General features: G+C 31.9%; 4 protein-coding genes and 1 pseudogene across 4 annotated transcripts in view; 3 read left to right on the plus strand and 2 right to left on the minus strand.

Annotated features, from left to right (window-relative positions):
• The window catches only part of LOC134230479 (uncharacterized), a 237853-nt gene that overhangs the window by 74131 nt on the left and 137940 nt on the right, over nt 1-25782 (plus strand). The gene's annotated exons all lie outside the window — the stretch shown is intronic.
• LOC134230489 (ankyrin repeat and SOCS box protein 8-like) lies at nt 1239-3175 on the plus strand. Its single transcript, XM_062712326.1, has 2 exons — nt 1239-1349; nt 1697-3175. The coding sequence occupies exons 1-2, from the start codon at nt 1332-1334 to the stop codon at nt 3143-3145; spliced, it is 1467 nt and encodes a 488-aa protein (XP_062568310.1). The 5' UTR covers nt 1239-1331; the 3' UTR covers nt 3146-3175.
• On the minus strand, nt 3237-4715 carry LOC134230490 (WAP four-disulfide core domain protein 5-like). The gene is made up of 4 exons (XM_062712327.1): nt 4519-4715; nt 4266-4346; nt 4073-4160; nt 3237-3427 (listed from the first exon to the last, which is right to left on the minus strand). The coding sequence occupies exons 1-4, from the start codon at nt 4558-4560 to the stop codon at nt 3276-3278; spliced, it is 363 nt and encodes a 120-aa protein (XP_062568311.1). The 5' UTR covers nt 4561-4715; the 3' UTR covers nt 3237-3275.
• On the plus strand, nt 6755-7750 carry LOC134230484 (ankyrin-1-like; annotated as a pseudogene).
• Nucleotides 19339-25782, minus strand: part of LOC134230470 (neuropeptide S receptor-like) — a 30561-nt gene continuing 24117 nt past the window's right edge. Inside the window, exons 2-9 of the mRNA XM_062712297.1 lie at nt 24048-24186; nt 21920-22023; nt 21533-21626; nt 21083-21243; nt 20765-20927; nt 20342-20443; nt 19969-20152; nt 19339-19800 (exon numbers count right to left, since the gene is read on the minus strand). Coding sequence (XP_062568281.1) covers nt 19377-19800; nt 19969-20152; nt 20342-20443; nt 20765-20927; nt 21083-21243; nt 21533-21626; nt 21920-22023; nt 24048-24186 — 1371 coding nt within the window. The 3' untranslated portion in view covers nt 19339-19376. The remainder of the gene's footprint in view (nt 19801-19968; nt 20153-20341; nt 20444-20764; nt 20928-21082; nt 21244-21532; nt 21627-21919; nt 22024-24047; nt 24187-25782) is intronic.

Below are 25782 nucleotides of genomic sequence, written 5' to 3' on the forward strand. Positions count from 1 at the left end.
AAATGAAATCAAGTAACATATTTTGTATATTTAAAAAAAAAACTTCAAAGACAAGTTGGCAAAATTAGGCAATCAAAGTCAACATTGATATCTGATTATGTTCAGATATTTCCTAAATAATTATGTACTTATATCTGAGTTGAAATGGTAAATTATTTCTTCCTTTCCTACAATATATAATGTATAATTATCGTATTTATTGACTAAAGAAAGTGTTCAAATAAGAAAAAATAATCTGCTTCAATTACTTAAGTGAAGTAATCAAACATTGACCGCTGCAGTAAAAATTTACGAATAAAACAAAATTTTCACCCGGGAATGAAACTCGGTCACCCATAAGGAACCAGATAATTGAGAGTAATATAATAATTCTATGTCGATCGGTTACATCAGCAAAATGTTTCTTTCAGTTGGTGTTTAAGTTTTAACGTCTATATTGAATAATTTTAATTCAGTTTTCGATTCCCAAAATAAACTAGATACTGAAAATAATGCATTGAAAAATTTATGCTAAATCGAGTAAGACAAATACTAACAAGAAATACAACCTTCTTATACTAAGGAGATACTGCATTGTGTAGTAAAAATATGTCTGCAATTCTTTATTCTAATACAATGATTTCTCGTTTATTTAGAACAATAAATTAATGACTATTAAAGCTGTCAAATCTTAAGTACCTCTCTGCTAAAAAAAAAAAACAACTACCAACCACCAAAATACATTTAAATTATTTTGTGACACAGATGTGCGTTTTATTCCTCTGATCTGATGTGATGTACTAATAGCTAATAGCGAAATTGAAAAACACATTGTCATTAGTGAGGCTATATCATTAACTGTACGTGGTATGATACATATCGTTCATCAGATTAAAGCCGAAGGCTATGTTCGCTCATATTTTTGTGTAAACAAAACAAATATTTTCTTAGGAATTCCACCTTTTAACAGTGTTTATTATAACTAATAGTAAAATTTATTGTGCACAAGAACAGTATACGTAGAACTTGTTGCTTAACAATTACTAGTACATGTATTGATAGAATATTCCCTTGACCTGACAAAAATAAGATCGAAACTGTTTGAATATTATTTTTCAGGCTTAAATTGTGTCTTATATGTACGTATATATTTCTGCATCGTTATGTTATCTGATTCTGCTTCATCCCGCTATGTTTCTCTGCCAAGTACACAAACATGCACACACACACCCTCACATGTATATATTCCTATTAATAAGAGATATACAAAGCAGATGTGTGCCAGGCAGAAGCTCCCAAGGTTAAAGTAGGGTGTAAATAAAAGGAAGCATAGCTTACACAAACAAGCAAACATGGAGGAAGAAGAAAAAGTAAGTGCGGGTTATAGTATAATTAAAGCTTTACAGTTTGTATAGTTTTAGTCAGAGACCAAAAGATCTTATGTATTAGTAGGGTATGCTATGTCTGTCTTAGTGTTTATAAACATAGGAATCTCAGGAATTTTTCTACATACTGCGCACAATTTAGCAAATATGTAATTCTAAGAAATATGGTTTTGACAGCAGGCTATAATACTTTAAAACCAATGTTGCTAAATTGATTATTTTCTTTGAATATGCTTAATTCTTTAAATTATGAAGTGCTTTATTGGCTTGCACTACTGTTGTGTATATGAATCAATTATTAAATTCACTGCGTTAATGAATTTTTTTTTTAGAAAACCAAGTCTGATAAGAACGCAACAGGTGCCGAACCAGAAAAGTGGACACGAGAGAGTTTACAGCGCCTCTTAGCTGACGCAATCACACATCAACTTCCGCTGGATGATATCAAAGTGATCCTGAATGGCGGTGCAGATATTAACGGAATGGTCACAAAAGGTTTAAGACCACTTCACTATGCTACATTCGTAAATTCAAAAGAATGTGTTCAGTTTTTGATTAACAATGGTGCATCGGTCAATCTGACTGATGACGTTGGTTATACGCCCTTACATATATGTTCCAGAAAGGGCTATTCAGAAGTTATGAAGATTTTAATAGAAAATGGCGCTACAATTAACTTCTGCTCGGCTGAGGATGGAGAGGTTCGTGAATCTAGTCGTTCCTTGGGTTACCTAACATTGGAACCTCTTAACATTGCGATAGATCAGAATCACACAGACTGTGTCCGTCTTCTACTTCAGAGTGGGGCCCGTCCCGACAACAAGTATTTTATGGGATATGAAATAAATTTAGTGCCTTTAGATCATCTGCAATGCTTGAAATTGATTATAGATTTTGGTGCAGATCCAAATACTTGTAATAGGTGTGGAATAACTCCTCTAATGAGGGCATGTAGAGAAAATAACGCACGTGCAGTAAACTTTCTCTTAGCACACGGAGCGGAAGTTGACGTCGAATGCCCACCTCGATTTGAACAAAGGAGAGCCATTCATTTTGCAATTCAGGTTGGGAACTTAGAAATTACAGAGATCTTGCTACAAAATGGGGCCTCTAGGACTCGATCTGAGAATTACAGATACAGTCCTTTACATGAAGCAATACTGAGAGATCAAGTTAATTTGTGCAAATTGTTGATAAACTACGGAAGTAACGTTAATGAGAGAACAGAAAGTGACGCCACACCTGTAATGTTAGTCTGTGGTACAGAGGGACTTCACCACAGAAAACAAATTCTTGAAATCCTTCTCAACAATGGAGGGGGGGTAAATGCGTTTTCAGACCATGTCAGTTATTCTCACCCATGCTTATCGCCCCTCACAGAGTACCTTAAGCTTGAAGATGAAGAGGCAGACTTTGAAATTGTTTCACTCCTCGTCCAACATGGAGCTAGGGTCAGTTTTCGTGGAACCCGTGGAGTTAATTACGTGAGGGATCCATATGGAATACTCTCTTCAATGCAGAAGTTTGTTTCAAAAGACAATGTGTTTAACTTACTAGTGGAGGCTTCATTTAATTTTGATGTGGACAGTATAAAACAGACGGATTTGATAGCACCTGACGTTAAGCAATACTTAACTATGCTAGGAAATCGCCCAAGACAGCTAAAACAAATTATACGACTATCTCTCCAGAAGTTTTTATCTCCTCAATTTCCTAGCACTGTTAAAAAATTGCCTGTACCACCCTTTTTGAAATCATATCTTTTATTTCATTTAGAATAATAATACTAAAATGAATTGCTTGCTAGTTCCCTCCTCGTAGTTATCTTCCATTCGCAATTGATGATTATTTTAACTATTTTTAACAATAAGCCAAAAAACAGAAGTTTATTCAAAGAGTGTTATTAGACATTTAAGAACTACAATAACTTCCGGTATCAGTGATGCAACAACGCTGGTTGTCAGCGCATGCTTCATCCCACCAGCATTCATACTCCATCGGATTTCTGTTTTGAGATATGTCGCACTCAGATGGTCGATTTTCATCACTGACCTTTGGGCTATCTGTAATAAAATTCATAAAAGCTCAATAAAATTCGGTAGGGCGCTAACTTTTATTGTGACGACTTTACTTGTAGGTATTTACAATACAGCTACGACTTCCACAAATATTCTTGCAATTGTTTAATGGTTTCTTTTCTACTCTTCATTTTGATGTAAACCAATACAACTACGACACTTAAGAAAAAACACACACAAATATTCATGCAATTTTTTAATGGTTAATCTTGTTTTTGCTAAAGAATAGATATTTCTTCTATTCATTTTGATATAAACCTAGCCTGTGTTTTATAAAATGTTTTTAATTAGTAAACAGAGAAAAAACTTGGAATGGCCTAGTATAAAATTTAATTAGTATCCTTATAGCCTAATCAAATTAAACTTAAAGAATCAACATAAAATACATGCATTTAAAATCCAAGGTTTGCAATTCAGAATTGTAGTTAATTTTTTTCAAGTGTAATTTTGGGAAAGTTAAAAGTTTTTTTAAGTGATTCTTCTTAATGTTGATCAAGATTTTGTAATAAACAATTATATCTTTAACATGTTTAATGCAGTCGCATCTTGTATCTCTGGCTCTCTGGGTGTGGTTGATTGATGCTAAAGAAAGTTTAAAAAGTGAAACCAATTTTCTTCAAAACAACCTACCATCAACGCATTCTTTTCTACAAGTGGATTTGGTGCAAGGTACCGAAAGATCGCAGTGCATGTTGGGAATAAAATATCCACAATCCATCTGAAACATCATACAGACCATTGTTAGTTACGAGAAAATAATTCTATACAAGGATAAGAAACTGGAAATTCATTTTTCACACTTGAGGCCATGCAATATACATACGCATATTCCCGGAAAACTTTGCAATTTTCTTCCTCTATCTTCATAACTCATAGCATTCATTTCCTGCACCACTACTACCATCTAAAATAGAAACTGATAGCACTGAATTCTTTTAAGTTTTATTAATAATTGATATCCATATAAATTATCTGACCTGTAAATAGGAAATATGAGATATGTATTACTGGTAATATATAATCTATAGGACAAACGTAACATGGGTATTTAAGATAGATAAAAAAAAAGCAATTACCAGTAGAATGATCCACCCAGAAACACCACTGCTCTGCTTCATTCTGTCACGATAACACTGTTTGTACGATAACACTTTTTTTTTACTGCGAGAGTTATTTATACTCTGAAAGTTACATCCCCCGGGGATCAATCCCAAATCCAAGGTTAGATTTAATTTAGATTATTGAAATAATATGATTTATATCAACAATTAAAGATTTTAATTTATGCCAAAACAATGAATGGATGTTATAACGAAGCATATGCATCAATCTCGTTTTGTTTTATGAACTTTTGATCTTGAATACTGTTCGTTATCTCCATATGTTTCATGATCGTGTAGGCTTTTAGGTAGCCAGAGGAATCAACTGCTGTTTAAGTGTAACAAATTTGAATAGTTAATATTTTTTGTTCAATTTACGCACCTGAAAAGGCATTTATTTAGAGAGCAGTTTCATATACAGTTATATACGAGGGTTGTCTCAACACTCTACAGAGTTTCAGTATTTAACTTTTTCCAAGACTACATAGACTTAGCTCATAATAAGAATCTTTCGAAAATTTTCTGGTAGATAAACTTTGTTGTTGATCGATAAATTGCGGAGTTTTAACATTATCACATGTAAAACAATTTTAATAAAAGTCTTATTGTTCCCTAACACCCAGAGCAAGCTCAGTTGTCGAAAAAGATGTTTTTAATTCACCATTCAGACTTTTTACGGAAAAATACACATATTTTATGAGTTAAATTCTTTAATTCATTAAAAAGTTAATAATATATATATATATATATATATATATATATATATATATATATATATATATATATATATATATATAATTTATATAAGTTTATAATTTATATAAGTTTATATTTTTAAATTTTATAATTTATATATATGCTATGCTAGTTGACAGTAAACTAGCCATTCTCGTATGGATTTACCAACGGAGGAAAATTTGAAAAGAAACGGATATAGAAAATAACTCAGGCACATAACGAATTTGAACAAGTTTTTAAATTCAGGAAAATAGAGTAAAAGTATATAAACTCATTTTTTCTTTCACAAAGTAATACGAAAGCAGGAAATATGCATGTGTAAAGTTAGCTAAAGTAGTTCCGACTGCTAAGTCGATTAAACTCCAGTTTCTATTGATGCAGTTATCAAAATAATTTTTTACCCAATCAGAATCTATTATGTTATTATATACCTAAATTGTATCAATCAATTTTACTGCTGAATTTACGTAATCACGTGACGTCCTGATCCGACTTTCCGGATCACCACACGGTGGTTTTCTGAATCCATATCACCACTCTCTGAAACTGATGACGTAGTACGCAAAAACATGACGTTATTTTTCTTGAGCGTTAAAAAGTCCATTGTTTTTATGTCTTGTTTTATGGATAAATATACAAAATTGATCTTTAACGTTTATTTTGGGTATATTTAGCTAATTATAAGGGGGTATATAATAAATTTTTCATTATAACAGTAACTTGATCCGAAGTATCAATAGTCCGACTGCTAAGTGCAATTGAACTCCAGATTCTATTGATGCAGTTATCAAAATAATTTTTTACTCAGTCAGAATCTATTATATTATTAAATGATAGAATCTTTCGTTAAAAATGATATGGATTATCACAGATAGCCCTTTTTTTATTAGCAAAACTATAAACTTATCAAGGACAGATCAGAATCTATTATTAATTTTCTGCTATTAAAATACTTTTACTCAAAGTAGGCAGATGTTAACGAAGGGTGAACCTTATTTACCTTTTGGAGAAATCAATGAACCAGATATGCATTGACAATCATTGTTTAGTATACAATTCTCTGTTAGCCCTGGGTTTTCAGTAAGGCGTAGCATTCTCGACGCTATTTAATTATCGTCTCTCAAATGGTAACCTTGATTCTCATTGGTTAAGAAATTAAAAACATCAGAAACTTTAGATTGTTGTTGAAAACGATGAGATGACTATGTCCCACCTCTTTGCCGTACACACGTCATCAGTCATAAAAAGGGATTTTGACGGTTATGTGCTCGCTCATATTCACAATTCAGTTCTTAAAAAATTGAAAAGAAATGAAAGATATAAATTCTATAAGAGTCCATTGCTCCTCCATCTAAGAAATCTTTGACCTTTTTCTAGGAAGAAAATACGTTTTCTTCAATTTGAAATTAGAAACTTAAAACTACTACACAATGCAAGTTTAAAAGAATGTGTTTAATTTTTGAATAAAATCTAATCTGATGATGTTGGTTATACGCCCTTACATATATGTTCTAGAAAGGGCTATTCAGAAGTTATTGAGATTTTAACAGAAGATAGCGCTATTACTAACTTCTGCTCATCTAGGGATGGAGAGGTTTGTGAATCTAGTCCTTCCTTGGGCTACCTAACATTGGAACCTCTTAACATAGCGATAGATCAGAATCATACGGACTGTGTTCGTCTTCTACTTCAGAGTGGGACCCGTCCAGACAACAAGTATTTTATGGGACATGAAATAAATTTAGTGCCTTAAGAACATCTGCAATGCTTGAAGTTGATTACTGTAAATTACTTAATATTCGCGTTGAATTAATTATCACGTAATTTTGCGAGAAACACCAAACACGAAATAAAATAACTCGCCTTTATTTTTATGGGGCTGAAATCTATGTAAAATTTATTGATCAACCGTCCATCCGCGAATTATTATTCTCGCGATTTGCCGTTGAATAGCCCATTCTCGATAATAAGTACTCGCGAAAAATAAAGAATCTACAGTATAGATTTTGGTGCAGATCCAAATACTTGTAATAGGTGTGGAATAACCCCTTTAATGAGGGCAAGCAGAGAAAATAACACAAGTGCTGTAAACTTTTTCCTACCACACGCTCCGGAAGCTGAGGTCGAATACCCACCTCGATTTAAACAAAGGAGAGCTATATATTCATTTTGCAATTTAGGTTGGGAACTTAGAAATGGTGCGTCTAGGGCTCGATCTGAGAATTACAGATACAGTCCTTTACATGAAGCAATACTGAGAGATCAAGTAGATTTGTGCAAATTGTTGATAAACTACGGAAGTAACGTTATAAAAGAACAGAAAGCGACGTCTGTAATGTTAGTCTGTGATACAGAGGGACTTCACAGCAGAAGACAAATTCTTAAAATCCCTCTCAGTAATGGAGGGGAGTTTTCAGACCGTGTCAGATATTCTCACCCATGCTTATCGCCCCTCATAAAGCCCTCATAAAGCACATTCAGCTTGAAGATGAAGCGGCTTTGAAATTGTTTCACTCGTTTCCTTGCCCAACATGGAGCTAGGGTCAGTATTCATTAATTATTTCATTAGTGTTCACTAATTATTAACCTACCCTAGACGCATTCTTTCCTACAAGTGAATTTGGTGCAAGGTACTGACAGATCGCAGTGATAGCCGGGAACAAAATACCCACAATCAATCTTAAACATCATAAAAAACATTGTTACCCTTACCAAAATACTCACCTTGAGGCAACATCTTCTGGCATTATTGCTGCAATATTGCAGCAACATTCTGGCAATACATTGCAGCAATATTGCGGCAATATCGTTTTTCGTATGTAAATTAGATTTGCGGCAATATTGCCAGAAAGGTGTTGCGGCAATGTTGCTGCAAAGCAATTGCAGTACATGTATCATTTCAAGTTTAGCTGCAGCAGTATTGGGACAACACTTCAGTACTACCTATATAAATTAGTATTTAATAGAAAAAATTATCTATAGTCTCTATTTCTCATGGTTTTTAAAATATGGCGAATATTCAATAAAAAAGCTATTGTTAGCATATTGGTCACAGTCAAGGTCACAAGGTCATTGACCTTGGTGTCATTTGAAAGGACTTAATAAGTGGAGTATGTATACCAAATATGAAGTATCTATCTCTCATTGGTTCAAAAGTTATCACTTATGGCGAAGCTTGAAGTTTACAAACAGACAGGAAAAAAACAATATGCGCCCCCAATCTATCAATCCAACCACATAAAAAAAATGTGTATATAAAAAATATCAATATGCCACTGTGAAAATGTCCAGCAACTCTGCATCATTTTTCAAATAACCTAATTAATTAGCTGCCCATCACATATTCCCCAATGCCAATTAATCAGTACAATGTGTAATATATAGCTTGTTTGTAATTTCCAACATATATATAGAATCATTATTTTCTTGCAGGTATTCTAATTTATGCAATAAATTAATTATACATGTTCATGCATTTAATTGATAACATGCATTCATCTTTTCCTGCAACAATGGTATGATATATATTAGACATACAAGTATAGTATACATGCATCACAAGCACTAGTTGAAATACATATAATTTTTCTTACTTTATCTCCATAGAATCATTCATCTAAAAAAGAATATGGTTTTGACTTACCAAGTTTGATATATATATATATATATATACCATGAAAACAGAGTTAGACATTCCTATAATTCTTTCAAAAGGCCATGCCATGGAAACTGCTGAAATTCTTTTTTTTCTGGCTATTCCACATTATTTAGTCTTACTAGTCATAATGTCTTATCCTACTGTACACAATTAACAACTCCAATTAACTTGATACCATTCAATAATGAAGCAAAACATGCTTGCCTTTGAATTCCCTCCATTTTATTTAAAAAGAGGAAGTACATGACTGAGCATGCTCACAAATGCCTAATGGGTAATCCTAGATCTTCTGGCGACATTCTGGCAATACTGCCAGAAAGATTTTTTCTGGCAGTATTGCCAGAATGTCACCAGAAGTTGTTGCCGCTAGCGGTGATATTTCACTAACCCAAAAAGCTTGTTTCTGGTGACAAAAATGTGTTGCTGCAATGTTGCCGCAATATAGCGGCAATATTGCTGCAATAATTTTACTTTGGTAAGGGTAGTTAAAAGAAAACTAGTTTCCAAGGTAAAGAAATTGGAAATTCGTTTTTTCCCTCCTGAGCCATGCAATAAACATACACATATTCCCGGAAAACTTTGCAACTTTCTTCCTCTATCTTCATTACTCATAGCATTTATTTCTTGCACCACAACTACCATCTAAAATGAAATGTAATAGCACAAAATTTTATCAATAATTGATATCCATTTAAATTTCATGTATCTGACATTGAAATATGAGATACATTTATTACTGGTAAATGTATATATTCTATAGGACGAACGTAACATTAATATTTAAGTTCAGATATGAAAAAGGTAATCACCAGTAAGATGGTCCACCCAGAAATTCCAGTGCTGTACTTCATTTTGTCTCGATAACACTGTTTTTACTGCGTGTTATTTATATACTCTGAAAGTTACACCCCCCAGTGACCAATCCCAATCTAAGTTTAATCTAAGTTTAGATTTAATTCAGATTATTACAATGATTTATTTCAACAATTTAAGTTTTAATACACCGGTATGCCAAAGCAATGAAGGAGATTTATAACGAAGTGCATGCATCAATCTCATAAGTGTCGAAGCTTTAAGGTAGCCCCAAGAATCAACTGCTGTTTAATGTCACAAATTTGAATCGTGAATATTTTTCAATTTATGCACCTGAAAAGGAATTTATTTAGAGACCAGTTTCATAAACATGTATATAAGACGGTAGTCTCAAGACTCAACGGAGTTTTATTATTTAACTTTTAAAAAGTCATCACAAACTTAGCTCATATCAAGTATCTTTCTAAACTTTTCTGGTGGATAAAGTTTGTTGTTAGATAACTTGCAAAGTTGTACATTATTACATCAGCACAATTCGAATAACGAATGTAGTGAAATCGTTCCTGGATGCATGCAGAACTATAGCTCTCTGCTTGAGAAAATCGCAAGGAAAATCTCAGTCAGGGAAATATCTGCTTTATCTGTCCGAAAGAGCCATGTGCAGTTCTGCAACTAAGGCAATCTATGATATCAATCAGATTTTTATGAATTCATCATTCAGAATTTTTGGAAAAAATACACATATTACCAAAATCAAATTCTTTAATTCATTATGAAGATGATATAAAAATAATGTGAAATATCTCGATTATTATAGCACGATTTATCATTAAAGTTATGTTTTTTTTTTAAAATGGTATATTGAAAAAGTCTTTCTACATTTAATTCTTCTTCTTTAATGGGCTCACGCTGTCACTCTTGTCTGATGCTCGGCCGACCCCTCCCCACCCCTCCTTTGCAGATAAAGAAAAAGCGGTTTAGACATTTTTATATACTAAGGACATTTAAACATTTAAAAAATAAAGAACCTTATTCCGTGAACATGGTATTATGAACAGCAATAGCTCTGCTGGAATATTTCATGATGCGCGCTATGGAGAAGCTGCTAATGATAAAACGCTGCTGCTTAATGATAGAATATTTACATTTCCAAAAATTTTTCCTTCAGATTCTTTGCAGATAAGAAAAGGTTCATATTATCATGATCTAACCTGGTAATATGTAAGAATATTTCCATTGTGAAATTATTGAAGTAAAAGAAAAGTAGTGTAACTTTTTTTTCAAAAATGATCGTTGAATGAGAAAAATATGTGTCATCAGAAAAATAATGTACATATAAGATTTGTGTATATGCTAACGTGCTTCATGCAATATGCAGGTGTGAAGTGTCGTAGTTCATGTCCTCATGATTTTCCCAAAAAATTAATTTCATCTCTTAAATATCATTTAGCGTTGCAATTGCCATAAACTATTGCATTAATAGTTGACATTCTCAACCGCTATTGCTAAATTGTCGCATAATGAAAGAATTACTAAGTATATCATCAAGTAGTTGAGATTGCCAACTCTTAATTTAATAATTTATGTTAGTATACCTCTTATAAATAATCGCTAGTAAAATAGAATATGATTGGCCGAGATAGTCACGTGACTGTCGTGTTTGGGGAACTTTGTCTTGAAACAAAACATCGTGTTTAACGTAGAGCTTGCGAAACTTCAAACGAAACTGTTGATATTCTTATTTTTTTGACATGCCTGTCAATAGCTGGGGGGGGGGGGGACACCATATTGTTTTTGTTAATACGGCTAACTGATATTACAAGGTTAAATAATCTACAATATGTCTGTAGAAATACATGTTGTTGAACAATTAATTTCAGCCATTATGTTTTGAATAAAATTATTATTTGTTATTCTTTGTTTGAGATCGTTTAATAGTTGATTGTTTGTACTGTTCACACCAGATAAATCCGAGTCCACTTTCAAGAAGTTAATTTTTCTTTGATTTTTACAACCAAGTTGTCAGAGTGTCCTCAGGAATATCCACATTCAGTGAACAAAAATTTGTAACACTGTTTTTGATCTGTTTTATACACCCTCTCCGTAGGAGGATGCTCAGGGAACAAATTCTTTTGGAACACAAACAAAATGTATTTCTACAGACATAATGTAGATTATTTAACCTTGTAATATCATTTAGCCTTATTGACGAAACCAATGTTGTTTCCTGCTGTGTCACCATGTATCAGTACATACTGTTCGAGAAATATATAATTATTTTCTTGATTTTGAATTCTTCAACAAACAGGATTGACGGAGTTCATATTGCACTTCAATTGCGTAGAACTGTGCTACGGTCTTGATGATGCAAAGGTCTTGGACAACCTTTTTATGTTACAATATACACAAGTTGAACAGAAATAGACCCTTTCAAATATTAATCTCTATAACAGATAATTAATTTCAATGTGATCCATATTTACGATTATTAAGCAAGCTCAATTTATGACACGACCACCATGCAGCTAAAACAAATGACATATGACGATTAACAGCAGTATTAATCAAGGATCAAAAAGTTCAAAATGTATAAAAGGACGAATGTCGATTAGGGGCAGGCGAAATTTGATTTTTCTTTAAAATTGCAGGTATTGTCTTATGATTTTAAGTTATTAATTCAGTTTGTTTTAAATATACTATAATATATATAATATAATATAATGATACGAATATACTAGTTTTTGCAAAGGCGAGTTTTATCACACTTTCGAGAATCCGTACAACGAGGACGTCATTTGTACAGCAAACTGACTTTTTACATATTAAACGCATGTAATCGTTGATGTTTTTTTTCCCTTTTTAACAAGTGTTGATCTAATTATAGTTGTGTAAAAAAGTGCACATGGGGAAATAAGACGTATTATTTTTTAAAATAAATTCAGTTAAATAGATCTTATATGATAACATGTATATAATTATGAGAAAAATAATTTTAAAATTCAAGTGTTAATTGTTGTGATTATGTTTTAATTAAATTATAATTTCTCATCAGATAATCGATAATGTGTGGTTATATAAAATGAGTTTACAATGGGTACTCCCCAGCCTGGGAGTGTGTAAGATATGAAAGGAAATCATCATGCTTTTCCGGATAATAACGACGTTGTAAAAGTGCATGGGAATAAAAATCGAAAAGTTGTTCAACTAGTAAAAATTATTTTATATATGCTACAGCTGCGAATGACACATAGATAGTTTTTTTTCTACATTTTGCAACGCGCCTTGCAGCATAGCCTGCTCTTCAGAAACCAAAGGACATTATCTCATGGCAAAGGTACAGGGTATCAGCACATGGTTCATCTTGAGAGGCCTACATCTTCATTCTGATGACAATAAATTCTTATCATTTATCATTGACCATTTTAATCGATGAATCAAGTTGATGGGCAATGCACTAAAATTTCTATTTAAATTTTCTTCCATGAGTACTAATTGCGCTTCGTTATTAGCAGACCTATTTCTATATTCACACGAAGCAGAATTTGTGCAAAATCTTAAAAGAAAAGCGTGAAAAGAAGAAAACACTTGCGGTGACCTTTAACTCGACATTTAGATATATCGACGACGTATTGTCAATTAACAATGGACATTTCCATTCCTACGTCGATACGATATTTCCTGGTGAGCTTGAGATAAAAGATACCACAGAGTCTGGCACATCTGTTTCATACCTGGATATTTTACTTGAAAAAGACGTTAATCGTAATCTAACAGCCAAGCTATATGATAAACGTAATGATTTTAACTTTTCTATCGTCAGCTTCCCTTACTTATACAGCAATATACCTTCGTCAATTTCATACGGAGTGTATATATCTCAGTTGATTCGATACGCAAGAGCATGCTCTACGTATGAACAATTTCTAAAACGAGAAATTATTGACAAGCAAGTTGATGAAACAAGAATATCAACAGTCTCGCTTAAAGTCATCATTTTGTAAATTCTATGGTCGATACAATGATTTTGTCAGCAAATACAATTTATCATTGAGACAAATGCTGACTGACGTTTTTCATACTAATTGTTAGTCCATTATTTATACACTGAATTGACGATTGATTTTTCCGTCATTTACCGATCATGACAAGGAGCACATGGCGGGTGTGACCGGTCAGCAGGGGATGCTCACTCCTCCATGGCACCCGATCCCAACTCTGATGTTTCGGAGGTCTGTGTTGTTTGCTCTGCTCCCTTTTTGTATGGTTTTACGGACTTTGATATTGAATACTGTTCGTTATCTTAATATCCTTCTTAAAACTGACGTTTGATTTTGAAGAATTTATTCCTTAGAAAGGGAACTATGAGTATAAGAAGGATTACCACTTGTAGAATTAAATCCAAGTTATTCTAAAATACAATTTATATAATGAGCCTTACAAACGAAGACAATGTTGTTACCTGCTTTATCGACAGAGACCAGTACGTACTGATCATGTAATCTATCTAATTCTTTTTTCGTTATGGATTATTGAATACAGAAGGATAGATGGTTTTCATATTGCCCCTCAGTCTTTAAATACGCGACTTAAATATGAATCTGATACATTTAATCTATTCTGACAAGGTGTCAACGTCTTCTTTTTCATATCTGGCCCATCGTCTGGCGTAATTTTCAACAGCATTCATAATATTTATGAAATTCCGACGCCAGTTGAAGGATCGCGGTTCCCTATATTTAGGACCTTTTAAAATAAGTTATCTAAGGTCCTCATTGCAGCCCGGGGGACCGGGCTGCTCTATACATATAAGTTTAAGTGTTGGTATATGGAGATTGAGGTGGGAGAAGTTATTAAGAATTTAAGGTTTTCTAAACATTAAAAAGATTGTTAATCAAAATGTTCTTTTCGTTTATAAATAACGAGATACACAATATATTTACTTCCATAAAGTGAATCTGTAAAAATATATATGTTTTTCATATCTAATATATAAAGTTGCTTATCATTTACTATCGAAAAAACCAGAGGTCCCCCTTTTTAGAAGATCGAATTTTACTTATCGCATAAAAACGTACTTTACACAGTTCGTGTTTTAAAGTTATATATACATGTACATTTTTGAAAATAGGTGATGCATGTGTCTGGCTTCAATTTATATTTAATGCAGCCAACATTTACGTGAGGAATTGATAAAGTTTAAAAGGGTATCGTTTTTGTTCGATTTTGATCCGACTGCAAGTTTTCAAAATATTATCGACTATCGTCTCCATCATTTACACGCATGTCTTCTTCACATACATGTATATCGAAGCGGTTTGATGATCAAGATTCATTTCCATTGTTTACTTTATTTATTTCCCGGGCGACAATTTATAGTTACATCAATGTTTTCTTGTTATTAACTATATTAACGTCAATGTGAACCTATAGGAGAGAACTGAAAAATAAAATTACAAATTCAAACAACAAACATTATTATGTACATTACAGGTTTTCAATTATTTCAATCTTTACTTTTATGACGAAATATAAATTTAAACTAAGTAATTAATGATGAATAGTAATCGGAGTCAATTTCTGAATTATCAGCTTTAAAAATTATTTGCTTTTTTAAGATAATAAATATTAAATAAAATATTCAATTAATTCACTTTTTGCAATAAATACTGTATGTAAATAGGGATGTACCCAATTTGCAGAATTGAAAAAAAAATGTATTCATACTTGTTGAAAAGGAGTATCTTTCCTACCAAAATAGCTTTCAAAATGTGGTTCCCTATATTTAGGACCTTTTAAAATAAGTTATCTAAGGTCCTCATTGCATTCCATTGATCCCTATATCAATATAAGTTTAAGTGTTGGTATATGGAGATTGAGGTGGGAGAAGTTATTAAGAATTTAAGGTTTTCTAAACATTAAAAAGATTGTTAATCAAAATGTTCTTTTCGTTTATAAATAACGAGATACACAATATATTTACTCCCATAAAGTGAATCTATAAAAATATATATGTTTTTCATATCTAATATATAAAGTTGCTTATCATTTACTATCGAAAAAACATTAGGTCCCCCTTTACATTAGTTTTCAATTATTTCAATTTTACTTTTATCGCATAAAAATAACTTTACACAGTTCGTGTTTTAAAGTTATATACATGTACATTTTTGAAAATAGCTTTAAAAATTATGTGCTGGCTTCAATTTATATTTAATGCAGCCAACATTTACTTTTTGGAATAAATAAAGTTTAAAAGGGTATCGTTTTTGTTCGATTTTGCCGACTGCAAGTTTTCAAAATATTAAGGACTATCGTCTCCATCAAAATTTACAAAATGTCTTCTTCACATACAAAATTATGTATATCGAAGCGGTTTGATGATCAAGAATTCATTTACATTGTTTACTTTATTTATTTCCCGGGCGACAATTTATAGTTACATCAAAAATGTTTTCATCAAAATTTTAACTATATTAAGGAATGTGAACTTAATGTGAGAGATTTGAAAAATAAAATTACAAATTCAAACAACAAACTATATATTATGTGCATTACAGGTTTTCAATTATTTTTCTTTAATTTTATGAAAAATAAATTTTAATAGTAATTAATGATGCAAAAGACCTTAATCGGTATAATGTCAATTTCTGAATTATCAGCTTTAAAAATTATTTGCTTTTTTAAGATAACAAATATTAATATAAAATATTCAATTAATTCACTTTTTGCAATAAATACTGTATGTAAATAGGGATGTACCCAATTTGCAGACTTGAAAAAAAAATGTGTTCATACTTGTTGAAAAGGAGTATCTTTCCTACCAAAATAGCTTTCAAAATGTAATTTATCAATAAGACCAGCAAAATTATTTTGTGTATTATTTAACACCAGGGAGAAATTTTGTTGACTTACCTATATATGGAATGCAGACGATTTGAGCTTTCGTTGCATTAAAAACATCTTTTTAAATTACAAATTTGTTCGTAATAAATGCCATCATTAAAATGAATATACAAAAACAAAAAAATCTTCTTGTTTTACTGCTAAAATCACCTTGTTTAATGTGTGGTGGTCCGTGGAATAGCCCCGCAGCTATATAAAATGACATTTATTTCAGCAACTTATTTTTGTTTAATGCAAAAGAAAAATGATTTAAACAAGTATTTCATTCTACAGCCAAACATGCATTTGAATTGTTCAGATTTGATACGTGTGTCTGACAATTTTTTGATGACGCCGTGATTTATTGTAAAAATCAGCGGTTCTTGCAAAAGTCCACAAATCAATGTAATATTTAGAAATAAACTATAAAACAACGATTAAATATTTATACAAAGTTAACTAAAATGAAATAACGTTGAAATAGCAGTTATATGAAGGATATGGAGATAACGAACAGTATTCAATCTCAACGTCCATTAAACAATATACAGAATAAGAGCAGAGCAAACACGGACCTCTGAAACATCAGAGGTGGGATCAGGTGCCATGGAGGAGTGAGCATATATCAAATGAATCTAAAATAACGAAAAAGAGAAGGTAATGTAAATCTAAGAAAACAAAATGAGAAATGTACTTGTACCTACATTTGCTTATCGATAAGTAAATGCAGATTTAATTGTTTAAAGTCATTCCTAGGTTCTAATAGGTGTGAGTTGTTGACGGGGAGGGGGGGGGGGGCAAAATGATTGGAATCTAGAGGTAAAGATTTAATCAGTGTAAATTGTTACTAATCAAAACAAAATACTTGTTTTCCGCAAAATAGTTTTATATTCAGATGTTTGTCTGTGCTTCCTTACCTTTGCCTTAGTGTAGATAGGTTAATTTGTATTACACAATACTACAAAAATAAAAGAAAACTTCATATTTCTCGTTTATTTTATCATAAAAGTATACTTTCTTTAAAATTAAAATTTGGAGATAATTCGTCTCTTCAAAAATATATGAATTACAACATTTTGACACAAAGATCTTTTAAGATACTACCTTATGCATGTCAGAATTCTTAAAAATAAGACAAGAAAAATAGGGTTATACTTACCTTGTGCTCCTTAATAATTTTTCATGCGAGATGAATTACAATGAATTTGCCATCATTTTAAAGACACAAGTCAAATAATTTAAATACATGTTGATTGTGAATGTGATTGGACATTTTGGGTTATTTTAAACACATTTTGGGGTAGAAGTATAATATCTGCAAATGATCTATTTTTAGCATTTCACACTGTTTTTGCACTTGCTCCAGTGTAAAAAGAAGCATATAAAAGTATTGTTTTTAATGAATAAGAATTAAGAGCATGTGGCAAGAAAACAAATGTCAATTCTTGAAAATTTCACACAAAGACTTTTTGGACATATGTCCCCCTTAATACGAATACATTTTTGCAAAGACGGGTTTCACCACATTTTTGTGAATCCGTACGACGAGAACACCATTTGTATATTGACTTTTTACATAGTAAGCGCATGTTGTTGTTGTTGATGATGATGTTTTTTTCCTTTTTAACAAGTGTATAATTGCATTAATCTTATATACATGTCATCGTTATCATGCATATCTTTGGTAGAATCAAGTGCAGTTTAAATTTTCTGTTTTTGCAAAGCAGCAAGGATAAAAATCATATAACAACATGACTGTATTTTAATGTATATACACTATTATACAGCAAATCTAAGTTTATTTTTTACATAAAAATATGGTTCTAAATTGACAAGATTTCACCACATTTAAATAAATTTTACAAACGTGAACTGAGGAAAAGATATAAATAAAAGCAATAAAATTGACAAAAACATCAAAACCCTAAGTGAGCAAAGCAAACGCGGGTCTTGAATCAAAATGTACTTGGGATAAGATGCCAAGGAGGACCAATCATTCCCTGTCGACCACTTACAATCGGCATATTATGATCGGATGATAGAAAATACATAGACAATACAGTTTTAATAATGACCTAGCATTGGTTTGAAAATTTTCAATGGGCATTCGATTTAACAACAGATTGTTTATGGAAACAATATTATGGTATAGAGTTTGCCACATGTTGACTTTAAACAGGACTATTGCTATCATAGTATCATCAGCTTAATTTTAAAAGATTATGTTTTATAATAATTCATATGTAGAGTTTGCCCTTGCGTATCGAATTGACAGGAAGATATAAACAGTATTTGAAAATTGTATATTGCTTCATAAAAGGGATGTTGACGATTATGTGCCTACTCCTACTCACAATTCTTAGAACTTTAAAAAAGAAATTAAAAGTATAATTACTATATAAGTCCACTGCTCCTCCATTTAAAAAATGTTGACCTGTTGCTAGAAAGGAAATACTGTAAATGTATTATATTTAGCGTGTACGATATTAAGCGGAAAGTGATTTTTAAACAAGTTAGCGTAGATTTGATTTAGCGCATTTCTTGACATTCTTATCCATGTATCAGTGTTTAAGACGTTTAGCGACGTACTTGAATTAGCGGTAGTATCTTTCCGCCAAAAGCGCTAAAAAGAATACACCGCAAAATGTAATACGTTTACAGTATATTTATTTCAATTTACAATTAGGAAATTAAATAAAAATCGTACAAATTTGAAAAAAGCCTGTTCTAATCTTCTCCTTCATCACTGGATGCCTGCCTCTGCTTTAGCTGATGTATAAGACCGAAGGATTTCACTGTCCTCTTCAGATAGTCCACGTTGTATAAGTGGAACACTCCTTACGGTTTTCCTATTTAATTCTTTATCGGTTTTCCTTATTCTAAACGGCGACGTGCTTTCTATTCCGTCAGAAGTGGGACTTTCTGGTTTTTGTTGTCCACACATGAGGGATGAAGATTCTCTACGAAGTAACGGCTTACTAGCTCTCTTGGAGAATTTCCGGTGATCGAAATCGGAATTCCACTTTGAACCCGACAATTGTCGGCGTCTCAGCGAAGAGATGTCATTAAGAAAATATCCCTCTACTAATGATGTGTTTGACATTCTACTTCCAAAGCGTCTAGGACGTTGTCCACAACACACAAAATGTCTTAAACATGGAACACGTCTGAACACAAATGAAATGTGGGTGTTAAAATCTAATTATTAGATTACTATATCTTAAATTTCAAACACAAATTTAAATTTGTTTTATTTAAACAAATAATAATAAGTATTTAGTACATCTTAAATAGTCTATTATATTAATTATACATATATTTTGTTGGAAAATTACCTTAAATTTTGACATATTCTAGTGCTAAAAACTCCATAAATTATCGGATTCACTGCTGAGTTGAGTGGAGCAAGACTGTGAACGAATGCTGTTAAAGCCTTTAACGTATCTGTGTCTGGACTACCCATTTCATATACATGAAAGAGCATAAATCCGAAATAGGGACTCCAGCATAAAATAAAGGCTAAAAATAGAAAGCAGAGAATAGATCCGGGCTTTTTAAATCAGATAAAACTAATCAATGGTCTTTAAGTTTAGTCCATGGTAATTTAATTTTATCAGTGTGATTTATCAGAATGATGTATATATGAATATAAATATTTAATATTCTATGTACATACGTAAAAATACCAAGAAACAAAATTTGTTTTACCTAAGACAATGAAGAACGTCATTTTGACTGTTCTGATCTTGGCTCTTTCTATTATATGATTTCTCCCACAAGAAGGGTTACTGCGACAAGACCCCGTTGTGACTATAAAAAACGGTAAAAAGTTAGATTCTTTAAATTATTACAAAAACATAACATTAAGAAAACAAAGAGATTCTACTATAGTATGTAATGTTTAGTTAAATCAATTATTTAATTTTACTTCATAAAAAAATCTTCGTTGACTGTTTCACAATCAAATCGGATTAATATTTAAATTTTGTTTAGTTAAAGACTTTTAAAAGAGATGATCGGTACATCATCTTTAGTTAATCCTAATTTGAAGGAAACTCGCATCCAGTCCTATTCCCATATTTTTTTTATTTGATAAAAAACGAATCAGTTTCAAAATAGTGAGGTACTTACCGTTACTAAGTAAACTCTCCTGGCGCTGGAACGTCCAGCTACAGCGATCTCCTTGAACCTCGGTGTCGCTCCGGCAGATGACGATAATAATGACGCAATAGCAGAAGGTGATGATTATGGCGGGAATAATAAATGCAGCAAAGGCAATGAGAGTAACATAAACCTTGTTAAAAAGAAACAGATAGTTGCTTAAACATTACATAAAATGCAGAAAGAGGAAGATATATTTATAAAACAATTAAATACATGTGGTAAAAAATAAACGTGATTTGTATTTTTTTTTTTTGAGAATGAAGTAATGAGTGAATAATTATATACCTTTGACTGATATTCATGATGAAATGTAGGTTCACACAAAGTGACGTTTTTCCCTTTGTATGTAACATTCCGTTCTGTGACATCAAACAAAACCAATGTCGGTAGTGAGAACAAAAATGCAAGCACCCATGCCACAGAAATGAGAACTCGGGCTCGAAACTCTACAAATACCTAATATATGCATATAAAAATATCTCTCGTTTCAAAAAATCATTGTATGACAAAAGAGATTTTTTCGGATATTTTATAAATAATCATACTTTATGTGGACAAATATGTAAGTACACTAGAGTAGACCCCAAACAAGTACTAAGTATATCTATGGGGTTTTTTCAGAATCTAATTCTTTAATTCGATCCACACTCCGTCAATTCAGTCTGGATCTGTGAAACTTAAATCACCGGGAACACAATATAAAAAGGTAACTACATCTTTTGCTTCATTACCTACCCCTTCTGGAGAACCTCATTGGCCTCGCTACGGCATCAAGTCTGTCAATGCTTAGAGAAACCAGGACGTATGTAGAAGCGTACAATATCACAATCTGAAAATTTGTTATTAAGACGGATTGAAGTGAATACAGAGATTTACAAACATCAGTTAAGTAATCCACAATCGCAGCTCATTTTCCAATATTATTTCAATAATTTCCCTCCAAAAACTAAAACAAAATATGAGAAGTTGTGTTTGTAAGGTAAAATTTAGACTCGCAAAAAAAAAAAAAATAGAAAATCATTGAAATAAAAATACTTAGACTGCCTCTATTATTTTCTGTCTTGATAATCTTTTACTGGTAAAAATGAAAAGTTGAAGACGAAAACGATGAACTTATGGTACCTTGATGTATTGTAGAAATTTACACAGAAATGATCCACCCTCAAAGTCTATCATCGCCTTTTCTTTAATGTCTTGACTGACCAAAATCATTCCAACAAGAAGATCTGCAATAGGCTGATTTCTTTAAAACAAAACCGATTATATGTACACGGGTTGTTCAATAAATAATGTCATCAGCTCGATGATATGTAACATAGAAATCATATGACATTAAGCTTGACTTTCTCTCATTATTGAATCTCTGATGAATTGATTACAGTTTATGTGACCACTTTTCATCACATAGTTTCACTGTGGCAAGCTGGAAAACAAGGGCTACTCGAGACACTGCATTAAAAATGAATGTTAAAGAATCAGTAAACTAGAGTGAAATAAAACGCTTCATGAAAGCTGCTGTAAAACTTGTTTAGAATCCCAAAGAAATATTTACTGAACTATGTGGCATTTACAACAACCAATGTCTGTTTTATACACACACATAAGCAAGGAGATTTCATTGAACAAAAATGATAAAATGGGCGTCAAAAATGGGTACCGTCCTTGGCGACAAGGACTTACAACAACCAATGTACTGTTCGGGAAAATTCAACAAATTATCATTGATTATGTTTGATTGACTTTAATACACATAGCAAATTTGATAGGCGTCATTTTGGGGGTAGTTCACAATGTTTTAAAGAAACGTTTGACAGTAAAAAAGCTTAATACTCAAAGGTCACCCTATGTTCTAAAAAAATAAGTGAAAGTGACAACATGTAAGAAGATATAAATAATTATTTTTAAAAGATCAAAAATTGTACTTATCCACGTTTGTCTGAAATTCAAGCAGCTTATGAAACTTGAATCCATTGCTTTTATCCCTCAAAATAAATTAACATTAAAAAGATGCACTTGACAGAACAGCAAAGGCCTGAGAAGAGCAAAGAATTACAGGAGCACAAAACAGGTTTATATGCTATTTTCTTAAATATAAGTGGTCTTGTTGTTCAAATTCTTATTCTCGGAGGCAATTCAATTTCTGGAGGAGTCTAGAAAGCAAATTTTTTGCAAAAAAATCGAAAGGTTTAAGAGAGGAAAAAACCAGAATCAGGAATCCACTACATTAAATTTCTTCATGACAGCGTCCACACCCACAAGCCATGAAGAGTAAAGGAGTTTTGGGGTTAAACAGAAACTTAATGTTTTGTCACACCAACAATATTAACCATATTTTTCAACCATTGACTTGCTTTATTTCCTAAACTTGAAAAAACACCTTTCAGAAAGAGAAAACAAGTACAGGAAATCATAGGATCTGCCATATTCCAGTATAAGAAGGGTCATACTAAAAATGTGTTCTAAAATCAATTAGAAATTGAATAAAATTGTTACATACATATATCTTAATTAAAAGAGAATATTTAAGTGAAATCATCAAGATTAAATCATTGAAAGGCGTTTATTTATTTTTTTTTTTGTTTCTTTCCGAGCACCGATGACATTATTTATTGTACGGCCCTCGTACTAATATTTCCTTCTCAATGGATTTTTAATAGATACTCAATGCCAGTTTTGGTATGTAGTAAACTTGAAGAAGATGCCATTTTAAGATACAAATCCTTCGAAGAAAATGATTTGATATACCAGAACACAAAGAGCACATATTGAAAAGGTCTGCATTTATAAACATAACGGAAAGATAGCTTGAAAGAATATCACTGAATGGGTGAAATTTGATTTAAGGACAGGATTTTCTCTCAAACTTTATTATAAAAGTCATATAGTGATACATAAGAACTTAAGGTTTATAGATTATTAATTATAAATAATACGTTAAAAAAAATGGTGTATATTACTCATGACTAAACAAGTTTGATTTTTTTCTCATGCAAATTACAAACCTACATACAGTATATGCAGGTATACAGCTGTACATGATCCAAGGTACAAGCATTAAAAAACAATAAGATTTTAATTGCATCCCTCATTAAAAATTGAACTACATGTATTAGAGTAATTGTACTGTAGGACTAAGGTTTACAAAATAAAAAGGATAAATTTACATATCTTTGAGTTCTCCCGCTTCTATCAACGAATATTTAAGTCCTCATGAATATTTTTGTCAAAAACAAATTGCAAAATTATTTACCAGAAATCGCTAAATGCATTATGAAGAAATTCATCCGCGTTTTCCGGCCATTTTCAGAATAAAGCAGCGCCAACAGCACACATCCATTCCCGACGACGATAAACAGGAAAAGTGACGTCACCAATATCAACTGAGGCACCTACAAATATAAAGTGAACAGAAATGAAAAAAAAAATTATGCAATTGCAATTCATTTTTATTATAATATGTATTTGTCAGCATCCGTGTCTATCTTAACCAATTTTCATCTACGGTATTATAGGTTACTACATATATAGAAGTAGTTCCGTTATACTACACTTAACAAAACTTCTACGCGTTCACTCTTATTCAAAATCTACATGACAGAATGGTATGATATTTTCAGATTATTTTAACCATTGAGTCTTTTCAACAATTGTTGAAAAAAAATCAATGATCACCGATGAAAACCAACGTCCCGTAATGAAGCTTGAAAACAATAAATCTGTACTTTGCGGCACGTGGTGTTTTTTTTTCTTTCTTTTTTTTTTTTTTTTTTGTTTAGTTTAGTTTTGTTTGTTTGTTTGTTTGTTTTTTGTTTGTTTTTTTGTTTTTGTTTTGTTTTGTTTTGTTTTGTTTGTTTGTTTGTTTTTGTTTTTGTTTTTTTTTTTTGTTTTGTTTTTTTTTGTAATCAGCATCTTATCAATTCTGAAAAAGTGGTTTAACTAAAAAAACACAAAACATTGGCAAAATGACCTTTGAAAAAGGAGGGAAAGCCGTAGGGAATGTTCATATCTGGATCATCATTGCACCACGATTTTCGCAGTTTTATTTTATTATCTACATGTATTTGCCCTTTATATTACTTTCAAAAATTAAAAACCGGCACAAAAACCTATTTAAAACATTTTTCTAGTGGTTGCGCGTAATTTTCATCACCAACTTATCGCAATTTGGAAGGTTTGAACAAAATTTAACTAAACTGGAAGTGATCTAAATCTTCGTCTGAGGCCAAGGTTTTTCGTCACAACCAGGTTAAAGATTGTTACATTGTCTTGAAATAAATTTAGAAACATTAAAAAAAAAAAAATCAAAGGTAGGAAAAGAAATTGGTGCTCGTGGCAGTCTAATATCAGCTCAAACAGTCTACATCATTCTTTAAGCGGTACACGTACGTGCTAAACGCCAAAGGATATTGACCAAAAGGTATCAGTGCGATGATGCACTGCCAAATCCCCGGATCTGAATTTAATCTCATTGAACACATTTGGGAATTTTATAAGGAATTTCAACCCGCCCCCCTCCACACAAATTCAACGGTTTAGAAAGATCCATTATAAAGATTCTAAAAACTAGAAAGTCTGCTATTGCAAGCAGTAGCGTATGTCGCCCCGAACTGGACAAAACTTTTATTTTTTCATCACTAAAACAATACCCATTACCTAAGCTTGAACAACCATCAACTCGTAGCAGTCCTTTCAGTACTTTGATTTAAAAATCAAGGTTAAAGAATTTTCACTTTTCCCCTGTTTTCATGGCAACTATTGACAATATGCAATTTTTAAATGCGGATCGCACAATTACAGATACTAATCATTAAATCAATAATAAAGTTTAATGACGAATGTTCAAGGGACCAGAGAGAACACTCTCGGACAAGATTCGTCGCTTTTTGCAGGCTTCCATGGCAATGGTATCCATTTTGAAACCGAATGACCACACAACAAAACTACATTCAGTGATCGTCCTTTGAGGAAAGTTATTCCGAATGTTT

This window comes from Saccostrea cucullata, unplaced genomic scaffold (assembly GCF_032062105.1).
Source record: "Saccostrea cucullata isolate Sc308-1 unplaced genomic scaffold, CSIRO_AGI_Scuc_v1 ctg51, whole genome shotgun sequence".
Taxonomy (NCBI): domain Eukaryota; kingdom Metazoa; phylum Mollusca; class Bivalvia; order Ostreida; family Ostreidae; genus Saccostrea; species Saccostrea cuccullata.